This window comes from Zeugodacus cucurbitae, chromosome 3 (assembly GCF_028554725.1).
Source record: "Zeugodacus cucurbitae isolate PBARC_wt_2022May chromosome 3, idZeuCucr1.2, whole genome shotgun sequence".
NCBI classification, from domain to species: Eukaryota; Metazoa; Arthropoda; class Insecta; order Diptera; family Tephritidae; genus Zeugodacus; species Zeugodacus cucurbitae.
The window spans coordinates 74,622,430-74,645,211 of NC_071668.1; the positions used below are offsets into that span (position 1 = coordinate 74,622,430).

Sequence of the window (22,782 nt, forward strand, 5' to 3'; positions counted from 1 at the left end):
TCGTAACTCTTGCCAACAGGTGCTACTTTGGACTGAGTAGGCAATTGAACAGTAAAGTCCTCTCTCGACGAACCAAAATCAAGCTCTACAAGTCACTTATCATTCCCGTCCTGCTTTACGGTGCAGAAGCTTGGACGATGTCAACATCAGATGAGACGACACTAGGAGTTTTCGAGAGGAAAATTTTGCGCAAGATTTATGGTCCTCAGAACATTGGCAACGGCGAATACCGCAGACGATGGAACGATGAGCTGTACGAGTTATACGACGACATTGACATAGTTCAGCGAATTAAAAGACAGCGGCTACGCTGGCTAGGTCATGTTGTCCGAATGGACGAAAACACTCCAGCCCTGAAAGTGTTCGATGCAGTACCCGCCGGAGGAAGCCGAGGAAGGGGAAGGCCTCCACTCCGTTGGAGGGACCAGGTGGAGAGCGACCTGGTTACACTTGGGATCTCCAACTGGCGCCGAACTGCAAAGGAGAGAGACAGGCGGCGCACTATCGTCGATTCGGCTATAACCGGCTAAACGGTTGCAACGCCAATCACATACATACATACAAAGCGCGATTCTGAGAGCTCCTTAAATAATGTAATTTGAAAAATAATTCCTCGTATAATAGCAGGCTTAATTGACTCAATTAATTTATAACTGACTAAATTAAAAAATTGTTAAGAAATTAAATGAAGTTATTTTAAATTTTAATTAATAAATTTAGTTAATTTATATAATAAATTACCGTATAATTTATGAAATATTTTACAATAAATTAAAAATTTAAATTATTACTCAATTAAGCTAAATTAATTATTCATTCAATATATGTATTTCAATTAATGAAAAATGAATTTTAATTAAACTATTAATTTAAAACTTAATTATATTATTCAATTATAAAATCAAGTGAAGTAAATTAACTAAAAATTGTTAAAACAAAATTCCCACAATTAAGTCGAAAAAATTTCGTAATTTATTTTGAAAATCATGTCAAATTTTCAGGTCAAAGTGTAAACAAAAATCAAAATATTTGTATTAATATGATATGTCTGAACCATAAACACATTAGTTATCGCTTAGTTGAGACTCAATCAATGGCTATCTCTGTCAGTATATCATGAGTTATATTTATGAGCTGAGATTATCCACTGAAAATAGTACTTTGCGGCTGCGTTGAGATAATCTAAACACGCAAATGCAAATACACGTACATAACTGACCAATTAACTGACAGTTAGTTAAAGCGCATTAATGATTTGGCACAACTTGTTAGAATCCCCCGCGTCCTTTACACAACACAACTACTTGGCGCTACCCTCAACTGGTTAGACGCAGTCACAGCACCGTGGCCAAAAACTTCTAACGTCGCGAAAATGTTATCTCTATTCCTGCATCGATATGCCGACACGCAAGCAAAAGTTCAACAAGTGTGCGCAATGCGCCAAAATTGGCCAACTTGCAACAGCAAGCTGACGCGACACCAGCGCTAAATGCGGCGATAAGATTACCGAAAAAAACAAAACCGGTGAGACTATACAGTTTGAACTCACTGCCTGCTTTGTTATACATATTTATTCATTGTGGTTGGAATTATTTTTTGCTCTTATTGTGTAAGAATTTAATTTATTATTCATACGCGACATTCAAGGCCGCGCTGTTGCAAGACCAGCTGTTTTGGTGGGTAAATGAAATCGGAATATTTGAGTTATTCAACGGCGTGATTGTCTCTGAAGGAAATTAATTGCGCTAATATGAAATTAACTTTGAGTAATACAAGAGCTTAATTCATAAGAGGGTGCAGAGTTGCAAACTGTGGTGACGGCTGGAAAGCAAATCTTTGGAACCTAGAGTATAAACCAAAGAATTATAGAGGCTACTTCTGGAATAATAAGGGTTCTGAATCAGTCGCAATACTGAAAATATCTGAGGGGTTTGGTAAAAGTGGAGCTGATGGAGTAATCTGAAAAATATTACTGAAGAGAACTAAAGATCCAAAGATCCAGATTAAGACTGAGAGTATTTGAATAATTGAGAGGTATTTTACTAATAGAAACATCAACGAAGCAAAAGCTCAGAGGATATATGGTCATAAATAGCTTCTCATACAAGCTCACCAAGCTTATAGAGGTAGCTTTAAGCTTAAAAAGCTACGAAAAAAAGCAACGCTCACTTCAATAGCAAGAGGAGAGTTTACAAAACTATATTTTGAACTCAAAATAACCACAGTCCGAAGCTTCATGGAGATTACTCGTTGGTTCTATACTTTTTCCCTCTCCTCTCATAACTAATAGTAACAACATTGTTGTACTGCAGCAAACCACGAGTACTGGCTATACGAGCATATGTGTTATGCGTCACCGCTATCACACTTAATAGTCAAATTAACTGGTAATTAAGCATAAAAACTATGAACACTGATAAAATGTCTCACTTTCATTGCTTGCTGTAAACTTTGTAAAATTTATTTATATTTTTTTTTATGTAAACTCACTGACGCGTCAACTTGTCTGGTGCGACGCTGTCTGAGTGTCAGTCTAACAGTCTAAACGGGTTGCATGCGCCGTCATCATCATTCGCAGGCGTCCAATTGTGGCCGCGTTTTTCGGTCTGTGCGATTTTAAACTTTTAATTCCGCCAAATGTGTTTGTTTTGTTTGGCATATTCGGGCTTTTAGTGCATTCATCTGCCTTTTATTGGTGTAAAATATTTATTTTATTTTTAGTCTCGCATTCATTCTGCGGCCGGTGCCCATTTCGACTTCGCGAACCGAAATTCGCGCGCGTCGCAACGTTGTTGCTGTCAGTCACTTGTCTGTCTTCGCTCACGCGAGCTCGACCATTATCTAATGTGCTAAATCTTTCACACTTGGCACTTTCTTGCGCTTTATTTTTATATGCCCCCAAAAAATTTGTTGTGCAAACAATTTGTTTAGCGGCGATTTTATTGCTTATTTTGCGCGGTATTTCGTTTTATTGCCATTTTGAAGCGCAAACATATGGTGCGCGGGGCATAAAAAGACAATTAATTTTGGGAAGCAAAACTTGAAAAAATGAAATTTTGAATTTTTGGCGCGCTGAAAAACTAAAATTCGCGAAAATACAAAAAGAAAAAATGGAAGTCAGTTTAAGATTTTGCTATAGCGTAGTAGTCTCAGGCTTTGATTGAGCTTTGCAAGGGTATTCTCATTTATTTTTCTCTTCTGCCCATACTCTTGTTCATTCTTTCTATTGCAGTCCAAAAGTTTGTATTATTTCATTGAGTTTCGTGGGTTAAAGTCTGTATTCTTTTGCCAATTTTTATGCGTCGCAGTCCCGCCGCCACAACGCGCTCATTATGGTTTATCGCTGGCATGCCAGTTTTGCTGTTTTTGTAATTCATAATTCCGCTGAATATAAACTGTTTCCTCAAGTCTTCTTCGCTGGCTCAGAAATTCACACAGAAAACCTGTTAAACTTATATTGCTGTTATGCACTAACTGTTAGTCTGGGAAATAATACTACGTAGTTAGTATGAGTGCAGCTCTGGCGCCTAAAAGCTTTCAACACAATTGTCAGCTGTCACTAAGCATTGCTTTTTACAATTGAGCCATTTTCGGATGTGTACAACGTGCGCTAATTTGACATTTGAGAGTTGCCATACATGACAAAACAGACAAACTTAGTTGTGGAAATGCGTGTATTCGTATATAAATACATATTTAATTGAATTATAGGCATTGCTGGAGACTTAAGTGTCTCAATTAAAATCGAATGACTGGGAATCATGCTTAATGCGATCTTTCATAGACAACAATTCAAAGTAAAACTGAAATGTGTACATGTAAATGTCAACAGTTTACAATTTGATTATTAAGAGTGTATTCTATATAATTAAATTACTAAAAGATTACTCATGAGTCCGAAAATCTCTAGAATTTTAAATGTAAATTAGACAGCATGGAATACAATGAATTTTAAATACGATTGCCGATTAAGAAATCTACAGAAGTAGATGCTTGTTGTAGCCGCATTACTTCATATTTACAATAGTAATTGCATTACCAGTAATCGGATAATACAAAACAAATATAATATCGATACAATAATAATTGAACTTTGAGTATAAATTACCCATATAACAACCAAGCCTTAAAGCAAACCATTACCAATACCATAGCAATATCACTCTAGGCACTAACAGAATTCATTACCATGTAATTTTATAATAATATCGATAACTAAGCTATTTGAATAGAAAATACTATTACAACCAGTCAGAAAGATAATACCAATACCAGTAATAATGGCTTTAACAATAAAAAAGTCGAAAATTCTATTACCAATACCAGTACCATTACATATAACAATAGAAATTAATATATTAATTGTAATTATATTGTGCTAATATCAGTACTACACAGTACAACATATTCATTACCATTACCAATACAAATACAATACCATTACTAATAATAATACTGAGATCAATAATAAATATAGTGCCAATACTAACACCACAACCATTACCATTACACATACCAATACTCATATATTTATAAATATTAACTCTAATTTCAGTACATAAATATCAGTACATACAAATACCATTAATGTAATCATTATCATTACCATTACCATTACAATTACAAATATAAATACTAATAAGAACAAGAATAAAAATACTAGTATCAATAAAAATCGATTACCAATATGCCACAACCATTACCTTTACAAATACCAATACCAATACAAATACCAATATCAATACGAATACCAATACAGTGATGAATATTAATACCAGTAAATACCAATGCGGAACTACAAGACCAACACGTACACGGTAGTAAAACCACTCAACCAAAAGTAATTCTCTGGTAGCGAGAGCTACGTAATCGGTGGCAACCGATGATTACGAAAAAAATTCAATTTTCAGCTTGATTACACAAAGAGATAAGGTGATGCTAAATTTCATAGCTAGCAATTTCATAATTTTTCTTCGTGTCTGCGCAGCAAGTGCATACTCGGCGGAGATATGGTGAAAATCGCCTCCAACCAGACTCATGCAAACCCCAGTAAATGTGAGTGTGCATGGCTTTGTTGCAACCTGTCGTCTAAGCAAGTGAGTAGCTTATCGCCTATTCAAATCAAACACTATCGCCATTTAAAATGTTCTGCAACCGCGTGAACGACGGCAACATGTTGCTGCTACATGGCAGAGCAAAGCTTCCTCAGTTGCTACTCTCTTAAGTATGCATGTGTGTGTGTATATGGTGTGTGCTCGGTTGCATGCCATCAAGTGTGGTTAGTAATTTTTCGTGTATGATATTTAAGCTGCTGATATATTGATTGCTGCTGCCGAAAAAAGTACAAGCAACGCCAACAACAAACACATTTGGCTAGGAAAAGGATAGAAGTCGGCGATGCACCATTTCTTCGTGCTCTTTCATAGAAGTGTTGATAGTGATAGCAACAGCAACAAAAATGACGGTGGTGTAACTAAATGCAAACAGCTGATAAAATTGAGCATTTGTTATTGCTGCTTGTTTGCTCGCATATTGCAGACACCAAAGTGCTGATATTCACCGATCGTAATCACAATCTAGTGCATGTTGTTTTGATACATGTTTTTTGTTGTTGTTATTGCTTTTTTATTTATTTTTGCAAATCTGTTTTGTTTGCAGCCACATGTTTGCTAATGTTGCCACCGCCACTTGCAACAGCAACAAATTACAACAACATATTTTCTTTTTGTTGTTCGGTGTCTATCGCTGCTCATACTGCATTCTTTCTTTGCTTTACTTTTGTTTTTATTGCAGCTGTTGTTTTTGTTGTGTCTCAGCTGCACACATACTTGCTGTTGCCGGTTGCCATCAACCATTTGCGTTGGTTGTTGGGAGCTCTTATCGCATTCGCAGCTTGTTTTCATAAAACGCGCTGCTTGATGTTGTTGTTATCATGTTGTTTTTTATTTTTATTTGAAGTATTGAATTCTTTATGGTCTGATTGCAAAGTAGTATGCACTGCCAATCAAGGTTAGGTTAGGTATGTACTGAAGTTGGGCTTATATGTTATTTTTTTTAATGTGCACAAAATTAACTTTTTAAAGCTAAATTATTTTTACAAATACCAATACCAATATTAATACCAATACCAATACCCACACCAATACCAATACCTATACCAGTACCAATACCAATACCAATACTAATACCAGTACCAAAACCAATACCAATACCAATACCAATACCAATACCAATACCAATACTAATACCAATACCAATACCCATACTAATACCAATACCAATATCAATGCCAATACCAATACTAATATCAATACCAATACCAATACCAATACCAATACCAATACCAATATTAATATTAATACCAATACTAATACCAATACCAATACCAATACCAATATTAATACCAATACCAATACCATTTTCAATACCAATACCAATACCAATACCCATACTAATACCAATACCAATATCAATGCCAATACCAATACTAATATCAATACTAATACCAATACTAATATCAATACCAATACCCACACCAATATCAATGCCAATACCAATACCGATATCAATATCAATATCAATACCAATACTAATATCAATACCAATAACAATACCAATACCAATATTAATATTAATACCAATACTAATACCAATACCAATACCAATACCAATATTAATACCAATACCAATACCAATATCAATGCCAATACCAATACCAATACTAATACCAATACCAATACCAATATCAATACCAATACCAATACCAATACCAATATTAATATTAATACCAATACTAATACCAATACCAATACCAATACCAATATTAATACCAATACCAATACCATTATCAATACCAGTACCAGTATCAATACCAATACCAATACTAATACCAATACCAATATTAATACCAATACCAATACCAATACCATTATCAATACCAGTACCAGTATCAATACCAATACTAATGCCAATATCAATACCAATACCAATATTAATACCAATTCCAATACCAATACCAATACCAATACTAATATCAATACAAATATCAAAACGAATACGAATACCCATACGAATACCATTATCAATTCCAATTTCACAAGAACAACTACAAATAGAAAAAATGCTAAGGCCAATGCCAATGCCATTACCAATATCAATATCTATGTATATTAAAACCAATACCAATCCAGTAATAGCATCACACTTTTTAGTTCCTTTTGCATATTCCATTTCCCACCCGAAATATACATTTTTATATAATAATATTCACTAAACAATGGACCACTCAAATGACCCCATAGCTTTCCCACATCAATTTGTAATAACACAATCTTAACTCAGTGATTTTCTACAAGATATATTACATATGCTTAGGATAAGTAGAAGCACTTGCAACAATCTGTTGAGAGACATAAACAGTTTGAGCAGCTAATTAGTTAAACCAATTAATGGATCACCTCTATATACATTTGTGAAGTGTCTACATTCCATCCACAAATAGTTTTCGTATTTTTCTTCTTTGTAGTTTCAAGCGACCCCATTAAAAATAACTCAACTTGTTGTACCCTCAAACGCCTCCTCATTTTCATTCATTGTACAGCTATTTAGTAGCCGAAGAAACTCTTTAAATGGTTTTTATGTTGATCTTGTCAATTAGAGCGTTTCCATAGTGTTCTCGAAGCGTCAACGTTGACAGTTGTGGTATTTATTTATATTTGTATTGTCTTGTTTTTTTTTTTTGTCACCCGAATTGATGAGGCACATGTGGAACTTTCTCGTTTTCTTAAAAGGGTAGGCGTGTGAAAATCCATTTGACAATGAACTTCTGTTGAGAGCGATTAATTTTTTTTTAATGGAGGGAGACTTTGAGTGGTGTCTGCGGGGGTTAATTGGTATGTTTGTAGTTGGAAAAATAATATTAAAGACAGATCAATTATATCGCTCTGTGAAGAGAACTTATATTTATGAGAGCCGAATAGATTACTTGGGGAAAATATTCCATCGTAAGTAGCTTTATCAATCAATAAAATGGAAATTTGAAAGGTTGAGACTGCATGAACTACAGTGACGGGGGTCTTCTTTCACATTCAGTCCAAAGATCTTGGTGTGAATACGTCGAAAAAGTAGTCTGAAACATTCGATAGCTTTTGGAAGAAGTTCAGGGACTTCTATGTGGTTCCCTCATCCCCTTGAATGTCTCCTAACCTTATTTTAAACAATTTAGAAGCTTTGTTCAATATTTATAGACATTAGGATTCACTAAACCTTCTGAGGTCTGTCGTGTCCAATAAAAAAATGTCGATTGTTGTTCGAATGGTTAGATGGCCTGTCCTCAGGGTCAAAGATCTTAAGATACCCAAAAGAAACTGTATTCAAAATTACATTGGAACCCCTCACAAACAAAGTAATATATTGCACTTAAAAAACTGTAAAGATTAAAAAAAAAAACTAAAGAAGAATCACCAATGGTGCCACACGCTAACGGGTTAAGGAAGTACACGCAAATTCAATTAAAACCATTTAAGCGCAATCAATTCCAAAACAGCCATTTGTCTGCAATTAAGCAGCGAAATAATGTTTCAAAAACTGGCTAACAACAGTTAACCGTTAGTCAAAGCCAAATAGGTAGCAATCAAGACAAGACACAGTGTTGCATCCTCAGTCGACGCCGACACACGCCCATTTCGATTTGAGTGTGGCAAACAATATGCAAATGCCAAGCTGCCGCATACTTAAGTGCTTGCCACATGTGGCATGCAACGAGGATTAATTCTAACAATACACGCGAGCCAGCAACGAGAGAACATGTGAATTGTAATAGAATACAAAAACAAAAACAAATTAAATTAAAATATAAACAATTGAAATTTTTAGCGGAGAAACAAAGCAAAGCGGCCGCAATGCTAAGTAAGTAAATAAAATGATCATTAAAATAATTGCTGTTGCTGTTAAATGTTGTTGACGGCTTGTTGCTGACTGCCAGCCGGCTGAGCAGCTAACCAACCGATGAAGTCGACGACGACGAGGCAACGCTTTCTGTCGTTGATTGTTGTTTTGACTTACTGGCCTGTTGAACGTCAATTGCTTAGTGTTGTTGTTGCTGCGACTGTGAGCGACGAGTGCAACTTGTCAAACAACATGCGCTTTTGAAAAAGAACAGTTACGCAATTTCAACACAGTGGCAGCATTATCGGCCACGAGACAACTAGTGGAGGCGAAGGCGGTGGCAGCGGCGTTGGTGGCGTCAAAGCTTGGTCAATTTTACAGTTGTTGCACGTTTTTATTTCACTCATTGAAATTGTTGCAATGCATTGGCATTTTTTGCTTATTGCAAGCAACAAACATTTAACGGTTTATTGCCAAATTTGGTCAAAATTAATGAAGCTATTTAAATGCCACGAGAATTGTGGGTTCACAGCGAGGAAATGCAATACGCAAAAGAGGCGTACAAAACCGTTAACTATTTTTTATTACAATGTTTCTCTTTTATTTAATTTGTTTTATTATATTCTTAAATTTAACTGCTCGCTGTCCGGCAAGCTCACTAGCTCTGCATCGCTCGTGCTGTCAGCATTGACGTTATAATATTTATCGTTCCTTAATTTTGACATACCGCTTGTCAATTCATGACATCTAATATTGGTTTCTTACTAATTCCCGCTACAAATCGGTTTTCTTATTGCCACCAAAAGCGGTGAAAAAAACAAATATTTTCATTCGAAGATTTATTGTTGTAATTGACAAGAATTGTGCTGACATGGCATGCATGTCACTACTGTGTGCCTTTTGACAAGTGGTAAGTGACAGTTGTGGCAACGGCACGGAATTTGTTGTTTTGAATTTGTTGTAGCGGGTTTGTGTTGTGGTTGTACAAAAACAAAAAGTTGATGTAATACATATTTATATTTACTTGGACGGGAGTTCTAGTTCAAAATAACTGCAGCGTTGCAATTGACAGTTAAAAGTCAAGAGTAGCGGCATTTTAATGCTAAAATATTATTAATTTCATACATACTTTTCTGTAGCAACGCTAGAGAATTCTAAAAATTATTGTTTTTCGGATTATTATTGTTGATTTTCATGATGTCAATGGATGTAAAAAAATTTTGTAACGAAAAATCCCAAAAATCGTCAGTGTCTTGATCGGATCCTGGATCCGTTTCCATTACATAAATTTGACTGCCATGGAAACGGGTTTATCAAAGGCAACGACAATCGCTAACAATTTCTGCCCAAACTCTAAAGCTAGACACATATTGAAACAGAGTACAGAGTCGAGTAGAGTAAAATTCTTCAGTTTGACTCAGATTACTATCACTTTCTTATGTCAACATTTCGGATTTAGGGATCTGGGAATCAAGTTTTTTAGAAAGTCGAAGCTTAAAGCGGATGGATGTAAATATGACGAAGGAAGCCAAGTAACCGACGAAGATCCGAAAAACATTGATATTGCTAGTAGGTTTCGGTTAAATGGTTGCTTTGTCCCGATTTAACTCGCTTGGGTACAGATAAAAATCTTTTGTTTCTCTATTTTACCCAAGCGAGTACAATGGGATCGAATGAGTTAAGGACTGCTATCAATCTTTTGCAGTCGAAATCTCGTTGAGTACTACCTACAGGTTATAATTTATAACAATTTATAATCTAGCAACCTTTAGACCATTGATCTAAAGAGCACCAAACATTCCTTATTAGAGGACCAGTGAATTGGCCGACTAAAGCCGAATGGTGGGTCGGATCTTTTTTGTGGCCTTTCGGTTGGTTTAAAACTGGGGTAATGCTTCGAAAAACGTCAAGATGCTGGACCAAACTTTGTCAAAAGAACACATAAACCAAGAGAAGAGTGATGATGTAGTGAATGGATGGTATCTTGGATTAGAGGCCTATAAGGCCTAAAAGAAGGACCAAGGCCATATCAATTTCTATGTTAGTTTTCTTGCCAAAAAAGAAGCACAACTTATGAGACAGCTCTTGTCTTTGACATAATTCTTAATAAATAAGAGAGGAAGCCGGAATTTCAATAATTTAAAATATTTTACTAATTTGCGCGAACACTGTCTGCTCCTGCCACAGGAAGCATTAATCAACTTGCAACATATTTGAAAAATATTTATGCATATTGTAGGTGAAGGAATGCCAAAGCGATGAGCACTCACATGCATACGCACATATGTACACATACAATGTTGTTAAATTATGTACAAAATATGAGCGTGAGCTGAGGCAACCGCCGTTGACTTACTGAATTTTGAAGTGACACTTGGCGTTGACTGAAGTTTACCAAGAACTCCACAGCAGACACAGTCGAAGAACAGACGCGGTTCTAATGACGCCAATTCGAGAACATGCGCGACGGTGAGTCATTGAAGTGAATACGAAAATAACAACAAGCGAGCGTACACACTGGAATATCACGCACACACTCAAACACACACGCATGAGTGTATGCAAATAGGCGCATATCAGTTTGACTGACGCTCCGCATGTCTAGCTGTCGGTCGGTTGGTGGGCACCTATTTCGGTATTGGAGTTGACATGCTTGAAATTAAAGAGAGCGTGACGCTTTATGACGCTACCTTTTCGACTGGGGTGGCAACGCTTGGCATTGATGCATACGCGACTGTCATTATGCTTATGCTCATTGCATGTTCGTTTGTACAAATGTATGGCGCTCGTTTATGTACGAATACGGGCAATGTATTTGCACACATATGCCTGGTTGTGTACCTGTGTGTAAGTATGCAAATTTCAAAAAGTGTGCAGTTTTTGTGGGCGATGGCAGACAATGACAGCAGCTGTCAACAATTTGTTGTCGTACAAAAATAATGTCCGTATGGCGCTTGTGGACATGCGTTCGTTTTGACACATGCAAACATTGAAATTTTTTTTTAATTCAGTAAAAGGTTCAGAAGTTAAAAATGCAGGAAAGTTGGACTAATTGGTCCAAAATAATAAAAAATACATTTTTGTAATGGTTCCAGACTTCTTAATAAAATAGCCTCGACAAACAAGCCCGCTTTGGGAGAGGATATATCCCACAAACAGTTTATATATATGTTATTATCTAATTTATATATACCCCTATATTGTGCAATATCATTCCGGAGAAAAATGGAAGCAATCCACAAAAGGACTGAGGAGTACGTTTTTCGACATTGTCGCTTTGTCGCAATCTACTTCGCTTGATAAGAGAAGGAAGACTAATCAGCTCTGTAATGGATCATAAAAGAAATCGCATCTATCATCTAATGGTGTCAGTTGCCTAATCACACGATGTCACGATTTAAAAACGACAACAACGTTCTTTAGGTAATGTCATTCGAATTAATCCGCACGCTTTTGTCCCGGGAGTTGTCAGAGTGATCTCGAAATCTTACATATATGAGCCACGCAAAAGACAACACCTAATCATACAGAACTCTGCAATGTAAAAGACTGTTCCTAGTGTGCCTTGACATGAAAGCACTTCAGGACTTCAGTTGCCAAGTTGATTATCTGATTCAAAGAGAGATATAGGGAGATTGATGAAGGTCTTCCGGTACATAGCCAGGAGTACTTAAATCATTCCATTTTATCAGATTATTTACAGCCCACCGTCAACAAACTGATTGGGCCTTATCAGCGTGGCTTTAGACATGGAAAATCCACCATGGACCAGATATTCACCATGCGCCAAATCTTGTAAAAGACCCGAGAGAGAAGAATCGACACTCACCACCTTTTCATCGATTTTAAAGCTGCCTTCGACAACACGAAAAGGAGCTGCCTCTAAGCCGCGATGTCTGAATTTGGTATCCCCTCAAAACTAATACGGCAATGTAAACTGACGTTGAGCAACACCAAAAGCTCCGTCAGGATCGGGAAGGACCTCTCCGAGCCGTTCGATACCAAACGAGGTTTCAGAAAGGGTGACTCACTATCGTGCGACTTCTTCAATCTATTGCGGGAAAAAATAATACGAGCTGCAGAGCTAAATAGAGAAGGTTCATTCTTCTAAAAGAGTGCACAGCTGCTGCGCTACGCTGGCTAGATCATGTTGTACGGATGGATGGCTCTGAAAGTGTTCGATGCAGTACCGCTGGAGGAAGCCGCGGAAGAGGATGACGTCCACTCTGATTGAATGGTCATATGGAAAGTGATCAGTTGGCGCCAAAACGGAGAAACGAGTGGCGCGCTCTGGTGGATTCGGCTATAATCGCTTAAAGCGGTTCCTACGCCAAATAAATATCTATATATTTACAGTAATAACATCAAGTATTAGTACCATTTTTAACCTAAACACAACCAGTTATAGCTTATATTGAAACTTGGCTTTGAGGTTTGGTTAAGCCGAAAACGAGCTTTGGTTGAACCACTTCCGTAAACTATAAGACAATCAGCGAGGATTCCGAAGGCTTTCTTGTTCTTAGGATTTACGGTTTATTTTAGTATGTCCTCTCAACAACAACAAGTAAAATTATATTCAGACAAAGACATATCATATACAAAATAAATAGAGATCCCTTTTAGGCAATTTCTTATCAAAAAGTACTTCAATTACATTGTGTCGATTTTCCTTCCCTCCAGAAAATATGTACACATCCATTTATGTACATTTTATGTGCATATGCAAATGTAATGCCCCCGAATTTTCGGTAATAAAGTTTGAATATAAAAATCTTGTAAATTTTCACAATCTCGCAAAAATATCAGCACCTCAAGCGCACCTCCAAATATCAATTCGTACGATCACAAATCGTATTTCAACAAATTGTCAACTTGTTTTCATGCGAATTCGACATCCTCGTGTTTATACAAATGTCAAAATGGTAAGGTAAAACAACTTGACAACTACATTGCACCGCCAGAAGTCAATGAGCCAGTGGGACCGACCGACCGACTGACGGCACCACAATTGCCACCTAATTCAACGGCGGAGCCTGAACCACATATGTGGCTACATGACTTACTGTTTGCAATATTTTTTCTTTCTCCAAAATTTATATTAACAAGTACAACGTTTGTGTGTATTTCTTTGTAAGTGCCACAGTTACAATTTCATTTTCATGCCGATTCAATTTGGATTAGATGGGGATTTGGATTTTGCTCGAATTCAAATTGAAATTGAAGTCAGAGTTGCACGGCGTCGCTTCGTGTATTTGAATTTCAATTGGAGCCGAAATTGAATTTGTATGTACTAGTTGGTGCCGGTGAGTTTGATGCAAAACAAATGCGCGCCGACATGGTGACAAAATTGTATAAATGTTTCACTCAAAATGGAATCTTAATTGGCACCCAGTGCTGCGCTACAAATTTGGTTTGCAGCGTTCGTGTGCAACACAACACACACAAGTGAGCGTACACGATGATTGATCGATCGTGTGATGGTGTGCGACTTTGCTATATTTTTTTGGTATTTTTTAGTTTCGAAAATATAAAATATTGGTCTTGTTGGGGGTTCCCATGCGGAAAATGAGGTGATTAAACTGTAAATGTAACTGTGGCACCATGATATATGTGGGAATATTTTTGTGACATGAGGTTGGAAGAGTTACAGTAAAACAGTAAAAACTTCTAGAATATGAATTCAATCTTTGATTCATGAAGGTATAGGCTTATACAAGTTTCGAAGTTTTCTGTGGTGCCGAAGTTGACTTCTGCGCTGCGTATGATCCTTGTACGGCCCGCTAGAGCAGGAAAAAAATCAAAATTGCAGAGGTGTAAGTAAAAGGCAAAAAAAGGTCGGACATAGTGTGATGGTTTCCGTAACGAAGAACCCAGAGCAAATCGACTATATGGAATTAGACCGACTATACGTATTCATCCATAATTAGTCTAATGTTTACGAATATAGTAAGTTAAGGTCTAGATTTTATTGTAAGCGGCTCTAAGGAATAAGGAGCTCGCGCTCTACTCTACTAGCAACGACGTGTTTGGAGTCCGGGTATCCAATCTTGACTCTTATTTTGAGCTAAAGTCTCTAAAAACTTTCGAACTCCTGAAGTCATAACTTAACCAAATGATGGATCGTCTTTATGGTTCGTCGACGAAAAATTTTGGATGTCAGGAGCCGACCATATTTCGAAAGAAAATAATACCCGTAATGGGGTGAGAAGCAATGTTTGTTCTGTTCATTGTATGTGCCCTACTATATTCGGGATCTAGGTAAAAGGTCTTAAATTTGGTAATTCTATCATTTCTTCCTTACCCACTGCTAAGCTTTGAAGAATGATTTCAAATTATATTAAATCTTTATTTAAGAACCATTAAGGCGGATGTGCTTTCCAGAAAAAGTAAGCTACATGAAAGAGGATGTGCTGAGCATACTCCAATAATTAAATTGAAGAATTTTAAAGTATGGATCATAATTGTGATTCTCTGCCAAAAAATATTTATTATTTCAGTCTGCAGTGCCTCGCAGTAAAAAACTCCTACTGAAGTATAAAAAGAATCAATTTCATACTAAATCACCAAGGAGGGAGTATACAGTAGCTCCGAGACCCGCGCTGGCTTGTCAATTAGTTTTAATTGAATCTGAGCGCAAGTAGTACTTAAGTAAAATGAGCAAATACACATATGTGATGGTCATAAATTCGCTACACCCCCTTGTGGGAGAGAGCAAAAAGTGGATTTGTTTAGACTTGGCGCGCAATATTTATGGCAATTTTTTTGCGAGAACAAAGAACAATTCTTCGCCTGTACTCGAGTACGGCATTTTTGATTTATGTGTCTTTTATAAACATTGCTGAGTGTCTGGTATTTTATAGAAATGTTGCAGGTTTATTAAAGCTGTGGCTGTTTTTTCAACAACTTTTCAATTACAATGCAGACAACAATTATTTTTGCGCCATTTGTAAACTCATTTGGCTCGCAGACAGCTGCACTACAAACAGTCTTCATCGACGCAACTTTTTTCATAATCGCGCATGCGCATTTTGCAGCCATTAATCATTGGCGTGATGATGAACTGCAACTCGCTTCCGTCATTTGTGACGGCTTTATCTGCGACGCTAACGCGTACTAATCGAATTAAGTAAACGCCTGTTTAAGCGCGACAAGATCAATGTTACTACACACGCACAGACAAATAGAGATCACTTTATCTACGTACTAAACTGTGGCGCATTCCGACTTGATGCCGTCGTGACCGCTTAATTGACATCATCAATCAATTGCCTAAAGCAGCGTGAAAGTTGCAAAGGCGATCGAGACAAGTAGAAATGGAATAAGAGTTGGAAAAAGAGAGCGCGCCATTGAAAACAGGATCTCCAGCACGAGTAAAAAGAAGTTTGATCACCAATGATCGCCGGCGATCAGTTGAGTTTCAAACGCGATCGGCGATTAAACCAACCCACACAAACGCCACAGGAGCGCTAATCGATCACTTTCCGCTGGCCAAACATTGATTTAAATGTCAAAATATGATGAACGCAATGTGATCTTGTTGAAAAGCCGCTACAGCAGAAGTAGCACAACCAATCAAGTATCAAAAGAAAAAACAAAGTAACGCTCACTTACCTGCCGCAAATCCAATGTTATCGTGACGTATTCAAAGTGCCTGCCATATTGCAGCGTCGGCGATTGCCACCAACGTTCGTCGAAATTCGCATTGGAGATGACAGCCTCGATCGGTCGTTGTTTGGCCACATCGGACGATTGCACATTGCAAATGCCACATTGTGTGGCCCATTTTTTGTGCGGATACGCATCGACTAATTTGCAATATTCTTCGCGCCCACTTTGTCCACAGGTGGCATTGACGGTGATGTGGGCGCGTGGTGCAACATTGAAGAGTGGCGGATAGAGACCGCCATCGGCTGGCTGTTCCGATTGACTGTTGAGCATGCGCAATACTGTAGAGGAGAAGAAGAGACAAGTGGTGGTTAAAAATTTATGTATTTGATGTGTTTAAGATTACAATTTTCAAATAATTTTTAAATATTAATATGTTGGTGTGGTAAAAGTAGCCTCTAATAGGCAATGCGCTGTTATAGATTCCGGTCAAATTTTCGTAATGTTATGTCCTAACTTTATGGTATTTCGAAAAAGAGCTAAACTTACCATAAAATGACCTGATGGGGTTTCCTTAGTTTACAGAATTTGTTATTGGGCGAAAGTGCTTTCTATACTGGAGTAGTTTAGAGAAACTTATCATCTGCTAAAAAATAGTTACATTGATTTTATGGGGCTGTCAATATTCTAACGATGATCGCCCGAGAAGTTGGAGATAATTGTCCAGATTTGAGGAGGATCAGGGAGGAGAGGCTGATCATCTGATTTAGTGGTAGAAAAATTTAGAAGCGTGATATTTGGCTTCATCAACCGTTTTCATCGGAGTAATCTTGCGAAAATGTTTATGGTATAGTAACTCGAACGAAAGCTGAAGAAAGTGGGAGCGAACACTCGTGTAGTAGAGGTTATAGTCTAGACTAGTCAGTTAGTATTTTCCTGGAAACTACTTACAGTTCGTCTGCCTTATGCTAGTAAAAGATCTTCCGAGCTTTTGAAGAATTTTAGAAAAACTTTGGATCCTAATTTGTCTAAGGAAAGTTTAGCATGAAATTTTAGAAACACTTTGGATCCTAATTCTTCTACGGAAAGTCTACAATGAGTCTTTTAATCTTATGAAGAGTTTAAAGAGTATATAATTTACAGAATTGAGATTAAAGTGATACAATTTGTTCTAGTAGGAGCCGTATTTGTCTCGCTATGGAAGAGCTCCATCTGTTGAGGTTTTCCTTCGGAAAAGTGGTCTGGATTCCGATGTTTGAGCTTAATAAGTCTAAGAAGATCGCACTTTTTATAGAAAAAAATGTATGTGATTATAAAAAAAATAAGTGAATGCGCTCCATTATGGTATCGCAAAGAACCATAACTGGTCTATGCGTGGCCTGCCGGCCTATCAAACCAACCTAACCAAAACTAACCTATAAAAAATCTAAAAACTTTTAATTCCACTCAAATACCGATTACCGAATAACCACTTAATCAATTTAAGAGCTTATTTATTTATTTGTGTTTGCGGAATGCGGATTAAAGTAGACAACTAGTATAATTTATTGGCAATTTTTGTCTTTTCGGCACTAAATCACGACAATTTGCATGAATTCTGCTTGCCACCCAAATCTTTTTGCCAAAAAAAATATAAAAAACAAAAAGTACAAATTCAAATGTAAATAAAATGATTAAGATAAATAACCGGTAAGTCGTAAATACCGCAAATGATTGACCCCGAATTCATAAACAAATTTAACGGTGATTTTTATTTTTTTTTTTCGAATTAAGGCAAAAAAGTGCGCAGAACTTGAGCTGTCATAACGAACGAATAAATCTGTCAGATGAATGCAATACAAGAAAGCAATTAATAACGCATTTATGGCGGGCGCACACATACACACCCATATTTACACGAAAGGCCGCGAAATACAACTTAATTTCTCATATTTAAGTGGCGACTAAGCGGATAAGCAACATGTGGATGCATGCTTGAAAGGATTTGTTGGTGGCGCAGGTGAGGTTGCACGCTTTTTCGGCAACTTGCGGCTCTTGCAACTGTTGAAGCGGCCAAATTTCGTCTGTCTCAAGCCAAGTGTGACCGAATCGTATGCGCTACGCCCGGCACATGTAACGACAGACCGTGTTGCATGGTAATAATTTTAATTACGTGGAAATAGAACGCTTGTAATGAATTCGCGTAAAACTTGCTACAAAAATTTCAGTCATGTGTGCTTCAAAAAGGAAATAAAAAAATTCTGCAGCAAGTTTTTTAAGACAGTCTGCAGGCAAGGCAGTCTGCTACTGGCGTGGTTCGTTACTTTGGTGTTCGCTCAGCGGCAGGTGGTTTCAAAACAAGACGCATAGAACAAGCAAAAATGACTGCAGATCGTAATATTTTTGTGTGATTAACATATGGCAAGTGTTTTCCAATAATTTTATGATTTTTTAATATTTTTATACTCTCGAAACAAAGTTGCTACGAGAGTTCACATAACGGTTGGTTGTAAGTCCGAAAACAAAACGAGTTAGATATAGGGTTATATATACCAAAGTGATCAGAGTGACGAGTAAAGTTCAAATCCCGATGTCTGTCTGTCCGTCCGTCCTTGAAAGCTGTTCTTGAGTAAAAATTGAGATATCTTGATGAAACTTGGAAGACGTATTTCTTGGCACCATAAGAAAGTTAAGTTCGAAGATGTAAGTTTAAAGCGTGATCGGACCACTCCCACGCCCACAAAATGGCAATAACCGAAAACATATAAAAAGCTATAACTCAGCAATAAATAAAGCTATAAAAATAAAGTTTGGTATGAAGGATCGCACTATGAAGGGGCATAGGTGGATGTAATTATTTTGGAGTAGTGGGCGTGACCCCGCCCCCTACTAAGTTTTTTGTACATATCGCGCAAGCTACTAAAGCAATATCAAGGAAACCTTTTAGAGTCGTTTCTTTTAGGTACTACCTTATACAGTCCAAAAAAGTAGGAAATCTGATTACATTCCAAATCGGTTCACAATCACGCCTACTTCCCATATACCAGAACTTTGAAGTTGTTCTGAACCGTTTACTTTACAATATATAAAGTTAGTACTACTGAGAATATCGGCACAGAACTTTGCAAAAATACTGTATTTAAAGAGTGGCATCGCCCTTCTAAAAATCGTTGAAATCGGTTCATAAGTTTTCAAGACCCTATATATCGAATATGAGTACCTACCTCAGTACTTCTATTTTTATTTTATTTTTTACCGAAATTATAGTTAAGTCTCTCAGATATTTTGAGGGAATATGTTTCTTTTAATAGTATGTCTCCGTGCCAGCAATGAGTGAAATCGGGTCATAACTTCATCTATCCCCCATATACTTTATATTAGGGTTTTCAAACATTCAATGGACTTTATACCATATACATTTATGCCGAATATGTGAGTCAAATTGTGCGTTACACTAATAAATTTAAATAAATAAATTGCGAGAGTATAAAATGTTGGGTGACACCCGAACTTAGCCCTTACTTGTTTTTTTTTTTTTGTAGAGTTAGTCATAAATCTGCAACATATTTGTACAGTATGGAAACATTTGCAATTAAATGCTGCAAAAATTATTAAATAAATATGAAAAATTGCTTTTAAAAATCTGATCATGCTCTGAGTAAAAAAAATATTTCCAAACAAATCGTAGCATGTGCAAATTAATTAGTCAACTACAAATGCTTCTCAAAACCGCAAACTGCGCATGCGTGCAGACGCACACGACTTCATAACTAATTTACTTGAAGCACAGCAAAAAAATTGCGCTCTCGCGTGCTTGCAACGAGCGATCGTTAACAAATATGTATTAAATTTTCAAATTATTTCATGTTTGGCAAGTTAAAGACAGTATCATAGCTGCAAACTAAGAAATCATAAAATTTTATTAATATATAAAAACAACAACAACACACAACTAATGACAAACTGTCACCTTCAAGTAGCTGTGGCTCTGTAGCTCTTACAAAGTTTGGTGAGTAACATGCAGCCACTTGGCGTTGACGGGCGCCAGTTTATCGCAAAATCGTCGATATCGCTACGGTGTATATTTCAATTTAAAAAGCCATTTGTGGCATTTAAAATGCATTACGAATTCATGAAATGCCTTTGCTGTCACATTTATGCGCACGTAATTGTCGAATATTTACGAGCAGGCGTGCGCAAGCGCGCTAGCGTTGAGTGTATGGGGGTGTGTGAGCAGGCGTTTGGGTATTATTTCAGTGGCTTATCAGCTCGACTGTCAGCGTTATGCATTTCGTATACTTATTGAAAGTAATGTGGAGATTGTGGAATTTTGTTTAAAGCTACTTAGTACCACTACTTGAAGTATACTTTTGGCTAAAGCGATAAAAGGAGACTTTTGGGTTCCATGGTTTGGTACGAAAATCTAATTTTGGTCTCTTTCAAAATCGACAGAATTTTTTTAATTTTGCTCACCGAGCGTTTTATAAATTTTCTAAGTACTCTTTATAAATATTCTTTGTTTTGATACATGCTCCTAACTGTAGGCAATCTTGTATATTGTTAACTGGCGAACACACATAGTTTTATGGGCGATATTTCAACATTACATCTGAAAAACGTACAAGAAGGATAGGTGAATTTTGTATAATCAAAATTTTGATTGAGAAACCCTTTTTTGCCTTTTATACTGCCGGCTACTCGATAACCGATCAGCTGTTTTACATTTCTATTTTTGCTTTTCATAAGAAGTTGGTATGTTTCAACAGCTGATTAATATTTGTAGCAGGTTTTTGTATCAAAAAATTCAGCAAATCGCAGAACGTATATCTTACGTCTTTGCCGCAGAGTTGCATTTGATTTTCAAGTCGATTAAAATTCAATTAAAAATAAATCTAGGTTTTATTTTGTATGGTAAATCGATCTTAATAAGCGTTTTAATCGAGCAGAAGCCGGTTAATTGATCAATTAGCTCCTGTGTAAAAAGGCTATTAGATTAGGTTAAGTTGATTGAAAAAAGAATCAACCAGTAAATTGGATCGTCCAAAATTAGCATAGTTAAATTTTAAAACTTAAAACTTTTCTTGGAAATAAATATTTTCGTTTATTTTTCTATAAAACACTTGGATATATAAGGTTTTCTGACACTTTTTCTTCACAATCAAGAAGCATATGAGGATTTGTCAGACTAAAGTTACCGAATAGTAGTTGACGGATAGAGGAATTTATTTCTAGTAACATTAACTAAGGGAAGATTTTTCGAAACAGTCTTATTAAGTCAACTGGAGTCGAAATCATTAGCTTTAGGAATTATGATAGATTGAAGGGCGTTTGTAGGTGCATGAAAAGATTTTAGATCTATGTTGGAAAGGAATTGTTGATCATTGTACGTGTGATCTAAGAGAATCAGCGTTTATTTTCCACTATTCTCTCTAGACAATTGAACAATTGAGTTACGAATTTCTATATGCACTACATGAAATATGCTGTTATTATATATTAAACTGTTTACAATTAGTCGAGGGAATTAATTAATTCAGTTATTTTTATAAAAATTCAAAAACAAAATATTTACTTTAGCATTGTAGAATGAAATTGGTCATATTGACTCAGCGGCACTGTTGTAGGGTTAAATACAATTTTTTTTTTCAAAATTTTTAATTTGCTTAAATTTCACACGCTTTCTCAGCAAATATTTATTTAATTATTTATGCGTAAGTAAATATAAGTTTTCAAATATTTGTGAGTACTATATATAATCGTATTGTACAGTAAATAATAATAACAAATATAAAAACCCAACATATTTAAATCGTTAAAAATTCATTGCTTTGGTTCACGAAATTGAAAAAATATAAGGAAAAATTTAAAAAAAAGTTTTGAAAATAAATTGTAAAGTAAAGAAAAGAAAAAATTATATGAAGAAATAAAAAAAAAACATAAAATAACAACCGGCAAATTTTAATATTATCGCATTATCAGCAGAAATAATGCATTTGTTATGCGACTCCGGTGACATTGCAAATTAATATTGGCAAAATGTAAAATAATTTTTTTTTATTTGAACTCATATGAACCTCTTTTTTAACGAATATAAATACGATTACATAATATTGTACAAAATAACTTTTGATTACATTTTGAAGTATGTATATGAGAATTCAATGTTAAAATAGAAGTGATAATCTTTAGTGATTGATAATCCAAATGTTTTAGAGTTGTTTTTACAAAATAAGTCAGACTTCAATTTTTTCTTTTCAAGTTTCGAGTAATATTTTCAGAATTGAATAAAATTGCTAAATTTAATCATTATAT

The 22,782-nt window shown here is 36.1% G+C and overlaps 1 protein-coding gene across 2 annotated transcripts in view; it reads right to left on the minus strand.

Annotated features, from left to right (window-relative positions):
* The window catches only part of Lama1_0 (laminin subunit alpha-1), a 174,600-nt gene that overhangs the window by 115,157 nt on the left and 36,661 nt on the right, over positions 1 to 22,782 (minus strand). For both annotated transcript variants that reach the window (XM_011183784.3, XM_011183785.3), the window contains exon 3: positions 16,498 to 16,832. In XM_011183784.3, coding sequence (XP_011182086.2) covers positions 16,498 to 16,832 — 335 coding nt within the window. The remainder of the gene's footprint in view (positions 1 to 16,497; positions 16,833 to 22,782) is intronic.